General features: G+C 36.6%; 1 protein-coding gene across 5 annotated transcripts in view; it reads left to right on the forward strand.

The window, feature by feature from the left end:
- The window catches only part of SLC12A6 (solute carrier family 12 member 6), a 101659-nt gene that overhangs the window by 53060 nt on the left and 31925 nt on the right, over window positions 1-16674 (forward strand). For 3 of the 5 annotated variants that reach the window (XM_088840135.1, XM_055435397.2, XM_055435399.2), the window contains exon 2: window positions 6272-6316. The exons of the other annotated variants lie outside the window; for them this stretch is intronic. In XM_088840135.1, coding sequence (XP_088696261.1) covers window positions 6272-6316 — 45 coding nt within the window. The remainder of the gene's footprint in view (window positions 1-6271; window positions 6317-16674) is intronic. 5 annotated transcript variants of the gene reach the window in all.

Here is a 16674-nt window from a genome sequence, read left to right on the forward strand (position 1 = left end):
ATTTCAGAGCGCTGTTGAACACAATTTGGATTGCATGCCCAGAAACACCCTTCAGCTTAATAAACCCATTTACCAATTGTGATTTTTTTTTTTTTTAACAGGCATAGCTAGTTTCATTCTAGTGGGTTCATGAGCTTGTTTACTCCTAGATTTGCCCTTGTTTCAGCTTTTACATATATTAATGAAACGTTTATTTGCAGGCCCTTGGGAATTAGTCTTCATATTACCAAATAAGTATCAAGTAAAGATTGCCCTATGTTCCTTTAATTATAATACATGAAAAAACTTGTAAAGAACTATACAGCAGACTTATTTTTACTCATCTTAAATATAGTCGTCCATTAGAATCCAGGTGGGATTGATTCCAGGACCCTCCCCACTACCCTTGGAATACCAGAATGCGCAGATGCTCAGATCCCTTATATAAAGTGGTGTAGTGTAGTTGGCCCTCCAAATCTGTAGGTTCCACCCTGCTCCCACCCCCATCCCTCAGAAATAGAGGACTGACTATATAGGAGAATGTTCAAGGGAAAAGTCTTGGCTTAACTAGAAAATGCATGTAATCATCTGTGCATATCTCAGAAGGCAGGAAAATATAAAGTAAAGAAAGTGGTAATTCTTTTAAAGAAAAAGTCATTTGTATAACCCCTTCTGAAATCATACCTATTCTGTCTGAGTTATCTGAGATTTTTTTTTTTTTTCATAGATACATGCCCTGGCAATTCCAGATAACTTGTTTAAGGCTATTGTACTTTATTTTAGAACAAGGAAATTAGAATTACAGAGTATTAAGAAAGATGAACATAGGTTCTCAAAACATCATGACTGTATCTCCAACCTTTCTTTTTTGTCATAGTGTGATGTGTCTTTGGTCATTCATTAACCCAAATATTCATTTTGTTAGTTACATACGCTAAAATCCAAGGTTCTCAGCTTTGTTCCGTCCCAGCACACCTGATGGATAAAGGCATTCCTATTAGTGACAGTATCTGGGAATCAGAATCTTCAGAAGAATTGTTGGTATAGTTTTAGGAAGAAAGTAGATGATGCTAATAACTTTTCTGCAACTTTTGCTTTAGAATCACTGGAGTATATCTAGATAATAACCAAGGCTCTTCTGGTTCTGAAATCATATGATTCTTTCTCTACTCTTCCTTTCATGTTACTTATATACCTGTTTTTCTGCAATGATAGTGAAAGGTGGTTGCCATGAGTTGTGTACTACAATGGAATTTGTGACCTCTAGAGGAGAGGATTTCGATCTGGGGCCAGAGACCAGGCTTGACCACTTGAAGCTTTTTGTGTAACAGAATTTTATTCAAGTATAAAAGAGATAGGGAAAGCTTCTGACATTGACATTAGAAGAGGGCAGGAAGAATACCCCTTGCTAATTTTTAGCAAGGCGTTTTATTTCTGTTATAAAGTGGCTAATCAGATAAGAGAGACACCTCACAGCTGAGGGGATTTCACCAGGCCCCTCTCCCACAATGGGCTTCCCTAGTGGCTCAATTGGTAAATAATTTGCCTGCAATGCAGGAGACCCAAGTTTGATTCCTGGGTTGGGAAAATCCCCTGGAGAAGGAAATGGCAATCCACTCCAGTGTTCTTGCCTGGAGAATTCCTTGAACAGAGGAGCCTGGTGGGCTACAGTCCATGGGGTCGCAAAGAGTTGGACACCACTGTGCAACTAACTTTTACTTTCTCTCCCACAGTATGCGTTTTTGAGATAGAATAGCACAAGGTGTGTCATCCCCAGCCATAAAACAATTGACATGAATACTTGTTTGTTGAGCCGTTATCAGCCCAAGGTTAGAGAAAAGAAAAAAGTTAGTCTTAGGCGGACATTCAGAAAACTAAGATCATGGTATCCAGTCCCATCCCTTCATGGCAAATAGATAGGGAAACAGTGGAAACAATGAGAGACTTTATTTTGGGGGGGCTCCAAAATCACTGCAGATGGTGACTGCAGCCATGAAGTTAAAAGACGCTTGCTCCTTGGAAGAAAAGTTATGACCAACCTAGAGACAGCATATTAAAAAGCAAAGATATAACTTTGCCAGCAAAGGTCCGTCTAGTCAAAGCTATGGTTTTTCCAGTAGTCATGTATGGATGTGAGAGTTGGACTGTAAAGAAAGCTGAGCACCAAAGAATAGATGCATTTGACCTGTGGTGTTGGAGAAGACTCTTGAGAGTCTGTTGGACTTAAAGGAGATCAAACCAGTCCATCCTAAAGGAAATCAGTCCTGAATATTCATTGGAAGGACTGATGTTGAAGCTGAAACGCCAATACTTTGGCCACCTGATGTGAAGACCTGACTCATTGGAAAAGACCCTGATGGTGGGAAAGATTGAAGGCAGAAGGAGAAAGGGATGAAAGAGGATGAGATAGTTGGATGACATCACCGACTCGATGGGCATGAGTTTGAGCAAGCTCCGGGAGTTGGTGATAGACCAGGAAACCTGACGGGCTACAGTCCATGGGTTCACAAAGAGTCGGACGTGACTGAGCAACTGAACTGAACTGAGGCAGAACCATTTTGAAGAAAGGCAGATCCCAAAGCAAATACATAGTTTCATTAACATAGCTTAAGAAAAACATTTCAATAAGAAAAATGCATTGGTTAGCTCAAGGTTTGCAAAAAGTTCATGCAGAACCAGGTGTCTACAACACAGAATTAAAAGAAAGTTTTTTTAAATTTGTGTAGAGAAGAAACAAATAAGTCTGCCACTTGCAGTTTATTTCCTCCTGCCACTTGGGGACCTTTGGCCTTCCTACCTGTTACCCTCTTTTCCCGTGTGTGTGTGTGTGTGTGTACACACCTCTGGCCTTCCTACCTGTTACCCTCTTACCGTGTGTGTGTATGTGTGTACACACCTCTGGCCTTCCTACCTGTTACCCTCTCATCCTATGTGTGTGTGTGTGTGTGTGTGTGTATGAGAGAGAGCTTGTGTGATATGTTAATATGCTATAGAACTGTTAGTCTTACTTTTGTCTTATGTACAAAAACAACCCATGTTCTTTATTTAGATAGGAAATAAAGCTGGTTTAAATTAAAAACAAATAAATTAAAAACTGAGAAATCATTTTCTAGCATGTTGGGGAAAATATCTTTTAAAATTTTGAAATTTCTCTTAAAACAAAATTATGGAAGAAAATCTTCTCAAAATATATCATTAAATGCTCATATAGCATTTAAAACTTTAGTTCTAGGAATCAGATTTCTATCTTATGTCTTTGTTGATTATATTATGTAGAATATACTCTAATATATACTGTAAACATCAGAAATCAGAATTTTTATAGTTTCTGATTAGTTCTGTCTGTCCGAGCTGCTTAGTGTTAGATTTAATTATGTATACATTTATATTCAGAAACATCATGGAAAATGTTATTTGAATTTTGTTTAAAATAGTAATTCTTAATATTTTTTGTATCTTGGACCTCTTTGGCAGTCTTAAACCTGTTTAAACCTAGCAGGCACTCTAATAACTACCGTAATTTCAAAGTAGTGTGGAACCTAAAACATATTATGAGGTTTATACAACTGTAATGTGATATGAGAATATCAGTTATTGTTGACAAAATAAAAAAAAAAATCACAGGTAATTTTTTTTTATGTAGTTTGTTGCCTACATCATATTTGGAAAAATTACTCAACTTCAATTAGAGGTTAGTGAAAATGAAGATGTAATTTTTTCCCCATTGTTCATAGACCCCTGGTCTAAAATTATTTTTTTTAATATTTTGTTTTTTAATTTTTACAATGTATTGTTGGTTTCTGCCATACAACAACAAGAATCAGCCATAATTATACATTCCCCAAACACATTCAAGAAATCCAGATGTAATTCTCTCAAGAGATTTACTCTTTGAGGAAAGTGGAGCTCAGAGTCTTTTCCTTATTGAGCTTTTAACGCTTTACAAGCCTTTGAAATAAGCAAGTTGTTAATTGGCAATTGTCAGTATTTCTTGGATTAAGAACTTGGTTTATTGTCACTCATTTTATCATAGAATACTGAAGAAAGAGATATTTATAAAAGCCAGTTTAATCATTTTATCTTAAAGTCCAGTCAGAACATATCTGCTGGTAGTAATGAATGCTTTACTTATGTCTTGACTTGCAGCTGCTATGGCTACATATTCTTTGATCATTGAAGAGAAAATGTAATTCATGTCACAGGTCCTGAATCATTCTTCTACTTTATGGAACTAATATTGATTGGCTAATTTGTGTGATTATTTTTTAATTTACTTTTTATTATAGAAAAATATATACAACACAAAATTTGCCATTGTACCATTTTAACCATTTTTTAGTGCAGTGACATTAAATACATTCACAATGTTGTGCAGCCATTACCGGTGTTTAAAAAAGTTCTCAACACCCCAAACAGAAACCGTGTCTTCTCAGAATTCTCTGACGGTCCAGTGTTTAGAATTCCATGCTTTCAACTGCTGTGGGTGGGCCTGGGTTTGATCCCTGGTCGGGGAACTAATAAGATCCCACAAGCTGCACTGCATGGCCAAAAAAATTTTTTTTACAAAGAAACTCTGGGACTTTCCTGGTGGCCCAGTGGTTAAGACTCCACGCTTCCACTGCAGGGGACACAGGTTTGATCCTTGGTCACCCAGTAAGGGAAGTTCCTGACTGTGTTGTCAAAAAGAAAAGAAACTCTGTACTCTGACCTAAATGAAGAGGTAAACTGAGGCAAGCTAGAAAAGATGAGTTTATTCAGTAATAGCAGAGGAGTTGCAATTTGGGACAAGCAAACTGTAGTAAGCTATAGATGACTCTGGTCAAAGTTTAGGAAAGGTTGTATTTATGGGCAGGGAATGTAAAGAGGGGAGAGTTCAGTTTGAGTCAGTTAAAATCAAAAACAAACAGGGAGCAGCCTTGAAAACTTCCTAAGCAGACAGAATTAGTCTAGTCACACAAACAAAGCTCTGTTCAGCCCACTTTGTGAGAGTTACCCAGTTTCGGTCATCTCTTGTTCATGCCTCTGGCAAAACTTAGCAGGGTTGAAATGAGGCCTCTAATCAACCCCCATCATCTGAGAAAATGTTGTTCCTGTAAGTCAGGCATTTTGGGGAACTCAGCCTCTTAGTCTTTGTGTTTTGTCTTCCTGAGGACACATGGATGAGTCTTGCCATTTTATGTGCTCCAGTTCTATTTTATATTGAAATTCTTTAACGACTTATTAAATAATAACATCCTATTCCCAAATCCATCTCCAGTCCCCAGCCCCTGCTAACCTCTAACCGATTTTCTATCCTTGTAAATTTGCCAATTTGCCCTTTCTAGATATTTCATATAAACGGAATCATGCAATATTTGTTCTTCTGCTTCTGGCTTTTCCCTCTTAGTGTAATGTTTTCAGGGTATATGCACGTGTATCAGAACTTGATTCCTTTTTATGACTGAATAATATCCCAGTGTATATATATACAAATCTTCTTTGACATACAGTGGGGTTACATCCCAATAAACCCTTCCTAAATTAAAAATACTGTAACTCGGAGTGCATTTACTATACCTACCTACCAAACATCATAATTTAGCCTAGCCTATCTTAAGCTCAGAGCACTTCTGCCCACAGATTGGGCAAAATCATCTAACACAAAGCCTATTTTATAACAGTGTGTTGAATATCTCATGTAATTTACTGAATACTGTACTAAAAGTAGAGAACAGATTGTCTGCGTACAGAATTGTTGTTATGGTTGTTTATCCTATTGATTACATGTCTGACTGGGAGTTGGTGCGTGCTGCCCTGCCCAGCATCACAAGAGAATATTGTACTGCATATCACTAGCCTGGGAAAAGATCAAAGTTTGAAATGTGGTTTCTACTGAATGCATATTGCTTTTGCACTGTCATGAAATCAAAAAATCTTAAGTCAAGCCATTGTAAGTCAAGGACATCTATACCACATTTTGTTTACCCATTCATGTTTGGAGGTAATTTGCATTATTTCCACCCTTGGCTGTTGTGGATAACGCTGCTGTAAACATTGTTCTACAAGTATCTGAGTCCTTGTTTGCAGTTCCTTTGTGTATGTACCATGAGTCACATGGAAAATCTGTTTAACTTTTTGAGGAAGCTGTGGGATTATTTTTTATAATAGTCATATTTTTCTTTTCCTTTCATTAATGTTTCTTGAGCATTATTTTTTTTTCTTATTTCCTTGGTTGACTTTTGTTGCTGATTTTTAAGAAATTATTTGTTTTGTTCATTCATTTTTCTTTTCTTTTCAATTGTTTGTTTTTCAGACCCGAGTCAGAACTCCATCACAGGGGAACACAGCCAGCTGTTAGGTACAGTATTTCTGTGGGGACTCACTCTCTCTAAAGTCATCCTTTTCCTGCTTATACTAAGAGATATTATTCCCTTCTCTAATTCTATTTTCTGTACCCCTTTTCCACTTTTCACTCCTCAGCTTCTTTTTCTGCTGTTTCTATTCCCAACTTGGTAAGTTTTAGGAATCTATTCTGTAGTTGATTGTTAAGACTCAATTTAGTTACATTAAAAAGTAATTTTACATGGTCTGTGGTTTTAAAAAAGGTTTGTAAGAGTTAGAGCTTCTTTTTTCCAAGATAATTTTGAAAAAAAGATACAGTATTCTGTAATATCTTGTGATCACCTTCATTTTAATTCTCAAAAGTACTTCATGAACAGCACAGCCTTCATTCAGTGAGCCAAAGAAATTGATGTTCAGATTCATTATCTGTGAAATAAGTTATGGAAATGAATTGATTTCTTTTAGGTATCACTTACTTAAATTGCAGTAAACTTATAATTTGATAAGAAATTACACCTCAAAACTGATTAATTTTTCAAATATAAAAACATACTCTGGAATGAAAGGAATTCAAATAATATAAAAAGTAAATATATATATAAAATGCAGAGGTTCTGTAAAGTATCCCACCTCACCTCTATTCCCCCAAGGTAAATTTGCTATAGATACTTTATTGTGAATTCTTACAGAAGTTTTTAATTACACCTTTTCTTTTGCTTTTTAATTTATCATTTATTTATTTTGGCCTCATGGTGTGTGGAGTCTTAGTTCCCTGACCAGGGATCAAACCTGGGCCCCCTGCATTAGAAGCAGGGAGTCCTAGCCTCTGGACTGCCAAGGAAGTCTCAGTTACATATTATATTAAATACTTTTGTTGTTGTTTAGTCATGTCTGACTCTTTGCAACCCCAGGGACTGCAGCATGCCAGGCTTCCCTATCCTTCGCCATCTCCCAGAACCTGCTCAAACTCATGTCTATTGAGCCAGGTGCCATCCAACCATCTCGTCCTCTGTCATCCCCTTCTTTTCCTATGACTGTATCTTTTCCTTTTTTTGTCAGTGGGGTTATACTGTACAGATATACTGTATAGATCTGTGTAGATGTATCTATACAGATATATACTCATCTCTTTGTATACTTAAACATACTGGCAATGAGAGTGCAAGTATATATGTACAAGATATTCGTTGCAACATAGCAGTAACCCTGGAAATAACTTAAATTGTCATAAATAAAATTATAGTATACACATAAATAAAATACTTTTCTACTACAGAGAGAAAAGGCAGATCTTTATGTACTAAGATGTGCAAGATAAAATATTAAGTGAAAAAGAGGAAATCACAGAACAGTCCATACAGTGTAATTCCACTGATAGAAAAAGGAAAAAAGATAATCATAGTATTTAATATAAAAGTGTGTAATTGATACTTCCCTGGCAGTCCAATGGTTAGGACTCTGCTTCTAATGCAGGGAGCATGGGTTTGATCCCTGGTCGGATAGCAGCGGGTCAAAAGGTATATATATTTTCAGGAAGATCCATCAACCTAAACCCACCAATAAAGAGTATGGACATATACTAAGCTCCCTATCATCGAAAGTAGGTGTTATCAGTATTAAAATTTTTTCTTTAGTAGGTGAAATGGCACCTCTGGTTTTTATTTGTAACTCTTTAATTATGAGTGAATTAAGTACTTTTAAATATATGATTTAAATAAATAAAGTGTAAAAGGTACTTTTAAATATGTATCCTTGTGGTATTAGGGCTGTCACTATTCTCTTTTTTATACTTTTATATTATTTTATTTAAACTGTTCAAAATTAGTCTTCTTAGCATAGAAATTTCATATTTGAACCAGGAATGATTAAGATTTCATAGATTTTGGCAGATCATGAAGAGTACAGTACCCCCTAAACTGTTAAATTGCTCTGTCTCTGATACCTGCCTGACAGGTAGAGACGTTTGAAGAGTGGTTCATCATCTGAGCAGGAACACATGTGTGTAGTGGAGGTAGAGGAGGGAACTGTTCACTAATGGAAGAGTTGGTACCATTCCAGTGCTACTAAGCTGGGTTTTGTTTCCAAGTAAGCACTTTGTGGAGAAGGCAATGGCACCCCACTCCAGTACTCTTGCCTGGAAAATACCATGGACAGAGGAGCCTGGTAGGCTGCCTTCTATGGGGTCACACAGAGTCGGACACGACTGAAGTGACTTAGCAGCAGCAGCAGCAAGCACTTTGTAGTAAAAGATAGTAGGTAAATTAATTATAGGTGAAAAGAAATAGTGTGCGATCATAAAGAGTTCCCTCAGTATTATCTAAAACCCCTAGGATTTGCAAAGAGGCTGCTCCAGACATTAATCTCATTTGGCAACCATACATTTGCATTCACTTTTAGATAAACCTGGGAATTTATCCAGTTTAGGTTTAGTTCAGCCTTCTACCCTGGGTACTCTCTCCTAGGTTCATTAGGTCAGATTATATTCTCCTTTTTTTCTCAAGCTATTGATAATGGTCATCCTCTGTCTCCTGTTCTAAGTGTATTTAGCTGCAACCTCAAAATCTGCACTGGTTTATTTTTGTTTATTTATTTATTGGCCGTGCCGGCAGCTTGTGAAATCCCAACGAGGAGTTGAACCCACACCTTCAGCAGTGAAAGAGCAGAGTTCTAACCACTGGACCTCCAGGGTATTCCCTTTACTGGTTTTTTTTTATTTTATTTTTGGAATTGCAAAAGAGTGAAAGACAATTTATTGTTATATCTTCTAATCATCTTATGATTCCTCAGAAAAGGCATTGGTAGCTTGAATTAAAATCTTGCCAGATTCTATAAAAAAATCTCACTTAGGATAATTTGGCCCAGTAGGTGTAAAACTGCTTCAGTTGCCTTGCCTGCTGAATGGAGTTTATAATAAATCTTTCAAATCTTCTAAATGCTTTCCTTTCAACAGGGTAAAGTTATTTTAATGTATCTATTCTTTCCACTGACTCATCAGATCTCTTGCAAAACACAGGGTCAGGCTGAGGAGATGTACAGAAGGGTGAAACTACAGTTATGATAAAGAATTAAGCTGTATGCTTACAATTCGTGAATTTTTATGTGTGTGTCATTTTCCATTTAAAATATTTTAGAAAGCAAGCAAGCAAATGAACAGTGGGCCTTGGCGTTTTTACAGTTTTTATCAAACATTTAAGGCAAAATAATTTCTCTTCTACAGTTTCTCTCAAGGAACAGAAAAGCAAGTAGACACTTCTCTGCTCAGTGTGAGACTAGCATAACCTTGATACCAAAACGTAACAATGACAATGTGAGAGCAGTATAGACCAATTTTACTTATGAACACAGATACAAACGTCCTAAATGAAATATTAGCAGTCTGAATCAGGCAATATATACTTGACCCTTACAATTTGGGTTTGAACTGCACTGGTCCTGTTAAACATGGATATTTTTCAGTAGTAAATACTACAGTACTGCATAGGTTGTGGCTGGTTGAATCTGCAAATGCAGAGGAAGAACCTTAGATACAAAGAGTCAACTATAGTTATACTTTGAGTAACCCCCAGCATTATTCAGGGGTCACCTGTATTTTTAAAAATTACTAAAAAAAAAAAAAATTACAAAAAATTACTTTCTGATAAAGATACATGGTTGGTTTATCATTAAAAATCAATTTATATAATTTAATATATTAAACATTGAAGGAAAAACATAAAATAATCTTAATAGATTGCAGGAAAAATATTTTATTGGAAACATTCAGTATTTAAATTCATGAGCTCATAAAAAACTGGTCACCATTGGAGTAGTCTAGTGAATCAATTCATTATTCCGAGAATTGGTCTAAAAGAAAAAAATGAAGTATTTATCTCGCTTTTAACTACCAATGGGTAACCAAATAGTAATTACAGGGAATGTCTGTTAATAAAAGTATTTCAGCTAATAAATTAAGGAAAAATAACAGAATATCACCATTTTTGTAGCCTCTCATGAATTAATGGATCTAGGCATTCGTCATCAACATTTGCTAGTATCTGAAAAAGAAAGCAACTGGATGACCTGTACCTCCAGATGGATGATCAAAGTATCCCTATGAGAGTATTTTCCTCCCTCCCCCATAAAAATACTGAATGTGGTTAAGCCTCTAGACCCAATTACCAATATATAGGAAATAGAAGAAAACAAAGCAACATGTTAAACAACATCACATGGATGCTTATCAAAATCCAGATCATCAGAAACTTTACTGAACACATGACATAGGTTCTTCAATAAGTGAACTGCAAAGGAAGAGAGAGAAAGCCTTAAGAGATAAGCAACCAGTCATAACGTGTGCCTCTTATTTGGCTGTTGATTCAGACTTTCTTCTTGTAGTAGGAGATGGCCACCCACTCCAGTATTCGTGCCTGGAAAATTCCATGGGCAGAGGAGCCTGGTGGGGTACAGTCCATGGGGTCATAGAGTTGGACACAAATGAGCGCACACACACACATCAAACTAAAAATCAAATGCATAATTTATAACATTTGAAACAACCTTTTCTGTTCACTTGGTCACATAGTTCAGACCCAAACCTGTGCCAAGGGATATTAAGTATACTTACTGCTCTTGTTCTGCCTTGCTCAGACCAACAAAGGCTATTAGACAAGCTCAGGAGTCTAAGGGAGGAATATGAGGTTTATCTCACATCTAAGTTGAAGTGTAAGTGGTAATTGAACAACAAAAAAAGCAACATTATAGAAATAATAGCACCACAACAGTAAAATGCTTATAAAGAGGAAGAATCTGGCATATTCTTTCTGCCTACAAAAAAGTATGCCATAACAAATGGAAATCTGATATTTTCAGTAGAGCCAGTGGCACTCCTATCAGTTTTCATTTGAATGTTCAATGATATGATAATATCAGCATTATATGGTTGGTAAAATGAGAATAAAGAAACATAATAGAGATCTGATGGGCTGTTTAATTCAAAACATTACTGAGGCCAGTCTCACTAGGTATCCTCCAAAGGCATCTTAGGATTCTGCATAATTCTAAAGAAGTCCTAGGATGGATATGAGTTTGTTTTTTTAGTTCTTGCAGAGTAAAGGTTATTTGCTATTCAGAAACTAGAATTTCCATTCCACTTGGGATTTCCTAGAGTCATAGTAGTGACCCAGATTTCTGAAGGTTGTACATCAGAAAGCAACATGATTTCTAAGATATTCAGACCAAGAATTGATCCATGCCCTTCAGTATAACCACTTTTGATTTCATACCTGGTTGAACCATGCCTTTCAGTTAACCACTTCTGATGAGAGCTTTGCTCCTTGCCCAGAAAGCCCTTACATTTCATAATTGACCAGGAGCTCTACTGGACCCTCCCACCACCACAAGTAGACCCTGGGTAAGACAATCTGGAAGGCATCATTGGTCTCATAAATGCAGGCAAAGTCTCTGGAGACATTCTTCCCTCCAACCACCCAAAACAAAATTAAGCAAGCAAGTAGAAGTTGAGTCAGAAATTTCCAGAACCAGAGTGTCTGAAAGTTAGGGTAGTTACACCTGAAACTTGAAACTAGAGAGGCCTCAAACAGAGGTGCCAGGGCTGCAGCCCAGGAAGCCAGAGCTGTTAGGAGATGGCTTAGACCAGAGAGCAGCAGGGTGGGGGCAGAGGAGTTCTGAAATCAGATTTTTATAGCAACAATATTATAGGTCTGTTGAATAACAGGGAAGTAGTATGCTAAAGCTGGGACTCCTTTCCTCCTGTTGTAACTTTCAAAAGGAATGAAATGGTGTTGAGTCTGGAACATAACACTATTAAATGTCTAAATTATTTAATAGAGGATGCAGCTGGGAACATGAGACTGTTTAAAGAGAAGGTAAACAGTTGTTGATACTTTTAAAAATGAAGGGGTTAAACAGATTAGAAACAGGCAAAAGGTAGTTGTGAACCAAAAGAAAACCACATGTAGACATATCTTAATAAAGCTGCAGTACATCTAAGAAAAGATCTTGAAAGCAGCAGAGAGAAGAAACAGATCGTCAGAAAAACAACAGAATGATAAATTTCTCAGATAACAAATAATGTCTTAAAGTGTTTGGAAAAAATTTATTATCCTAGAATTATGCTTAGCAAGACACTTGGGGTTAAGCGCAAAATATAATTGTAAATAAGTAAAAACTAACAACATTTTTTACCACAAAACTTGCTCTAAACTATTTGTTTTCAACTAGGGACAATTCTGACCCCAAAGGATGTTTGGAAATGTTTGGAGATATGTTTAAGTGTCACTATTGGAGATGCTACTGGCATTTAGTGACTAGAGGCCAAAGATGCTCTTAAACATTCTAAAACGTGCTGGACAATATCCTATAACAAATTATCATACTGTCTGAAATTTCACAGTGCCAAGTTTGAGAAAGCCTTCTCTAAAGGAATTCTAAAGAATATACTGCAAGTAAAAGGAAAATGATCCCTGAAGACTAGTATTCTGAAATGCAACGAAGAATATTGAACAAATGAAATGGTAAATGTAGACCTTCACCCAAGTCAGTGTTGTCAATATGAAATAATCTTAGTGTCTTATTTGTGTAGTGAAAAAAAAAAAAAACTAGAAATGTTGGACAGTAATATGTAAGTCAGGAGGCGAGAGTTGGAACTGACTAAAAGAAATAGAGTGTGAAAACTCCAAGCGAGGAGAGAGAAAAAATGGAATAAGGGAAAGTAAACCAAAAATCCAGAGAGAAAATGAAAATGAATCATAGAGAAAGAAAACCAAAGACAAATAAAAAGATGGTACAGTTCAGCCCGAATATATCAGTTGCTAAGGTTGATGGACCTAACTTGACAATTAAAAAGACAGATTGTCAGATTTTTAAAAACACAGCTACACGCTCTTTACAGGATATCTACCTACAGCATAAGAACCCAGGAAAAATGAAAAGTTGAAAAACAGAAAAGGACATTTAACAAAAAGACAACTGGTATAGTTATCATTATCTTTTTCCTTCTACTGTCTTAGGATTTATTCTCTTTCCTTTCTGGCTTCTTAAAATAGGTATTTAGTTCATATAATTTTTTTCTTTTTACTTTCCTTATATAAAGCTTTAAAGCAATAACTTTACTTTGAAGTGATACTTTTGCTGCATCAAACAAGCTTCAATAAGGTGGTGTTTTTGTTGTTACTCAGTTTTTAAGTAGACTAATCTTTGATCCTTGAATTGTTGGAAAATGTGTGGTTTTTAATTCCTAAATTTGCATGGTTTTTAAATTTGTCTATTTATAATTAAATTCTAACTTCTTGTTATACACCAAGATCATGGCTTATATTTGATATGTTTGATATTTGTACAATCCTTAAGATCTAGTACATGATAAGTTTCCATATAAAGTTTCTATGTATGTTTGATTAAAATGTATTATCACTTATTTTGCATGCAGAAATCTATCTCCATTAAGGTCAGGGTTATTCATTGTGTTATTTGGATTTCTTTACCTTTGCTATTCTGTCTGCTTCACTTATCAATTATTGAGGAAAAGTATGTTAAAAATCTCCCTCTGTGATGATAGATTTATTAATTTCTTGATATAGTTCTGTTCATTATTTGCCTCAAATATTTTGAGGCATGGATGGATGGATGGGTGGATATGGCCTTTTTTTTTCTGTAGTTGCACTTTGGCTTGCAGGATCTCAGTTCCCTGATCAGGGATTGAACCCAAGCCACACCAGTAAAAGCACCAAATCCTGACCACTATGGAACTCCCTAGGCAGCCTTTTAGATCGGCTCTGTTGATCCTTTCTTGCTGGTATTCATGCCCTTGTGTAATCCTCTCTCCTTTGAGTGAGGGCTGGACTTTATGACTCCAAAACTTCTAATTATTCAGTTCAGTTCAGTTCAATCACTCAGTCGTGTCCAACTCTCCGCAACCCCATGAATCACAGCACACCAGGCCTCCCTGTCCATCACCAACTCCCGGAGTTCACTCAAACTCATGTCCACAGAGTCGGTGATGCCATCCAGCCATCTCATTCTCTGTCGTCCCCTTCTCCTCAGATGACCATTATATCTACTACTGTGGGCAGGAATCCCTTAGAAGAAGTCACATTAGTATTTTTAAATTAGCCTATATGAATATTTGGCAAATACTATAAATTAGTATATAATTCTGGAGGACCTGCTTATCATCAATCTAATGATCTTGTCAAAACTTGTCTGCCTTCCCATCCCCAGTCATAATCTATCCTAGTACATGTTTCATTTTCTTCATTGAACTTATCACTTTTTTAAAAGCTATTTTCTCTTTTGTGACTTTAGTATATGCACAGTGAAAATAGTCTTTAACTGCCTTGTCTACTGTTGTCGTGCCCAACATATAAGAACTTAGTAAGTATTTACTTATTGAATTAATTGAATAAACGGATTACTCAAAAGTGGTGATAATTTTTAGCTGTGTCATTCTCTAGAATTTTCGGGAAGCATTAGAAATAGGATAATATTTAGGATAATATTAGAAATAGATAATTATTTAGGCTAATAATTGCATTTATTTTTATGACTTTTTATTATGGGAATTTCCAGAGATTGCATAATGAAACAACATGAACCGATCACCCCCCTTCAACAATGTTGCAAATTTTTCAGCCCCCACCAAATTTTTTCCCCAGAATATTTTTGCCCTTTCTAAAGAAAATAACCAATCCATATTCATATTCCTCTGATTGTTTCCTGACATTTGGTTTGAGTCAGGATTCTAACAAGGTTTGCACCTTGCAACTGATTTGGTATGTCATCTGAAGTCTCTTAATTTATGAGTTCACCTGTTTTAGTTTATGCCATTTATTTGTTAACAAAAGCAGATTATTTGTCAGGTGGAATTGTCCACATTCTGAATTCTTTAAAAATAATTTTATTTATTTACTTTTGGCTGTGGGTCTTCTTGCTGTGAGGGCTTTTTCTCTAGTCGTGGGGCTACTCTTCATTGTGGCGCACGGGCTTCTCATTGTGGCGGCTTCTCTTGCTATTGAACAGGGCCTCCAGGGCACACGGACTTCAGTAGTTGTAGCACATGGGTTCAGTGGTCCACATGCTCTGTGGCATGTGGGACCCTCCTGGAGCAGGGATCAAACCTGTGTCTCCTGCATTGGCAGGCGGATTCTTTACCACTTGATTCACTAGGGAAGCCCCACGTTCTGAGTTTGATGACTCTATCTTTGCGGTGATGTTTAACATGCTCTTCCTTTGTTTTCTGTGAACTGATAGATTTAGAGGTTTGCTCATATTCAGCTTCCATTCATTCTTTGGGTAAGAATACATCATAAATTGTACAGTGTATCTTTTATCGCATTACATTAGAAGATTGTGTTGTCCCACTTTTAGTGATGCTAAGTGTGATCAGTGGGTTATGTCTCAGGCTTTCACCTAATGCTTTTAGCAACCATTGATGATGACTGCTGCTGCTGCTGCTGCTGCTGAGTCACTTCAGTCATGTCCGACTCTGTGCGACCCCATAGACGGAAGCCCACCAGGCTCCCCCATCCCTGGGATTCTCCAGGCAAGAACACTGGAGTGGGTTGCCATTTCCTTCTCCAATGTGTGAAAGTGAAAAGTGAAAGTGAAGTCGCCCAGTCGTGTCCGACCCTTAGCGACCCCACGGACTGCAGCCTACCAGGCTCCTCCATCCATGGGATTTTCTAGGCAATAGTACTGGAGTGGCTTGCCATTGCCTTCTCCGGATGATGACTGCCCATAACCATTATTTCATTAGGGGTTGGAAATTGGTGTTGTTTTTGTAATTATATAATTCCATCTGCGTTTATTAGCTAGAATGTTTCTGTGATGAAGAAATTTTCTCTCTTTGGTTACCTTGAAATATAGTTGGTACAGGAAAAGTGGGATTAGGGCTAATTGCTTAATTGTTTACATTTATTATTTTTCAGACTTTGATTTTTTTTCATAGCAACTATGCGAAGGGGACTAGTTTTGTTTTGTTATGTACCATTTGGATATTTCAAGTAGTTGCATTTGAATTCATTGCATTATGTACTTTTAGTGTTCACATTATCCCATTTTTAGCCAGTGGGAACACCTTCAGATTGACTCTTCTCTCCTTTGACATGACTCAGTCATTTTGATAGCTTTCTGTTTCCCAAGCTCATCTTACATATTTAAGGTTTTAGGACTTTAGATTAAAATCTTTAATTTTTATATTGATCTCTAGTTCCTCAATATTTAAAATCGTAGAGTTTGAAAGGGAGAGGCTTTATTATTTTTTGGCCTCACCATGCTGTATGTGGGATCTTAGTTCCCCAACTAGGAGTTGAACCCTGTGCCCCGTGCAATGAAAGTATGGAGTCTTATTAACTACTGTGTTGCCAGGGAAGTCTCTAA

The sequence above is a fragment of the Moschus berezovskii genome, chromosome 9, assembly GCF_049115385.1.
Source record: "Moschus berezovskii isolate FMDL1 chromosome 9, NW_MosBer_1.0, whole genome shotgun sequence".
NCBI classification, from domain to species: domain Eukaryota; kingdom Metazoa; phylum Chordata; class Mammalia; order Artiodactyla; family Moschidae; genus Moschus; species Moschus berezovskii.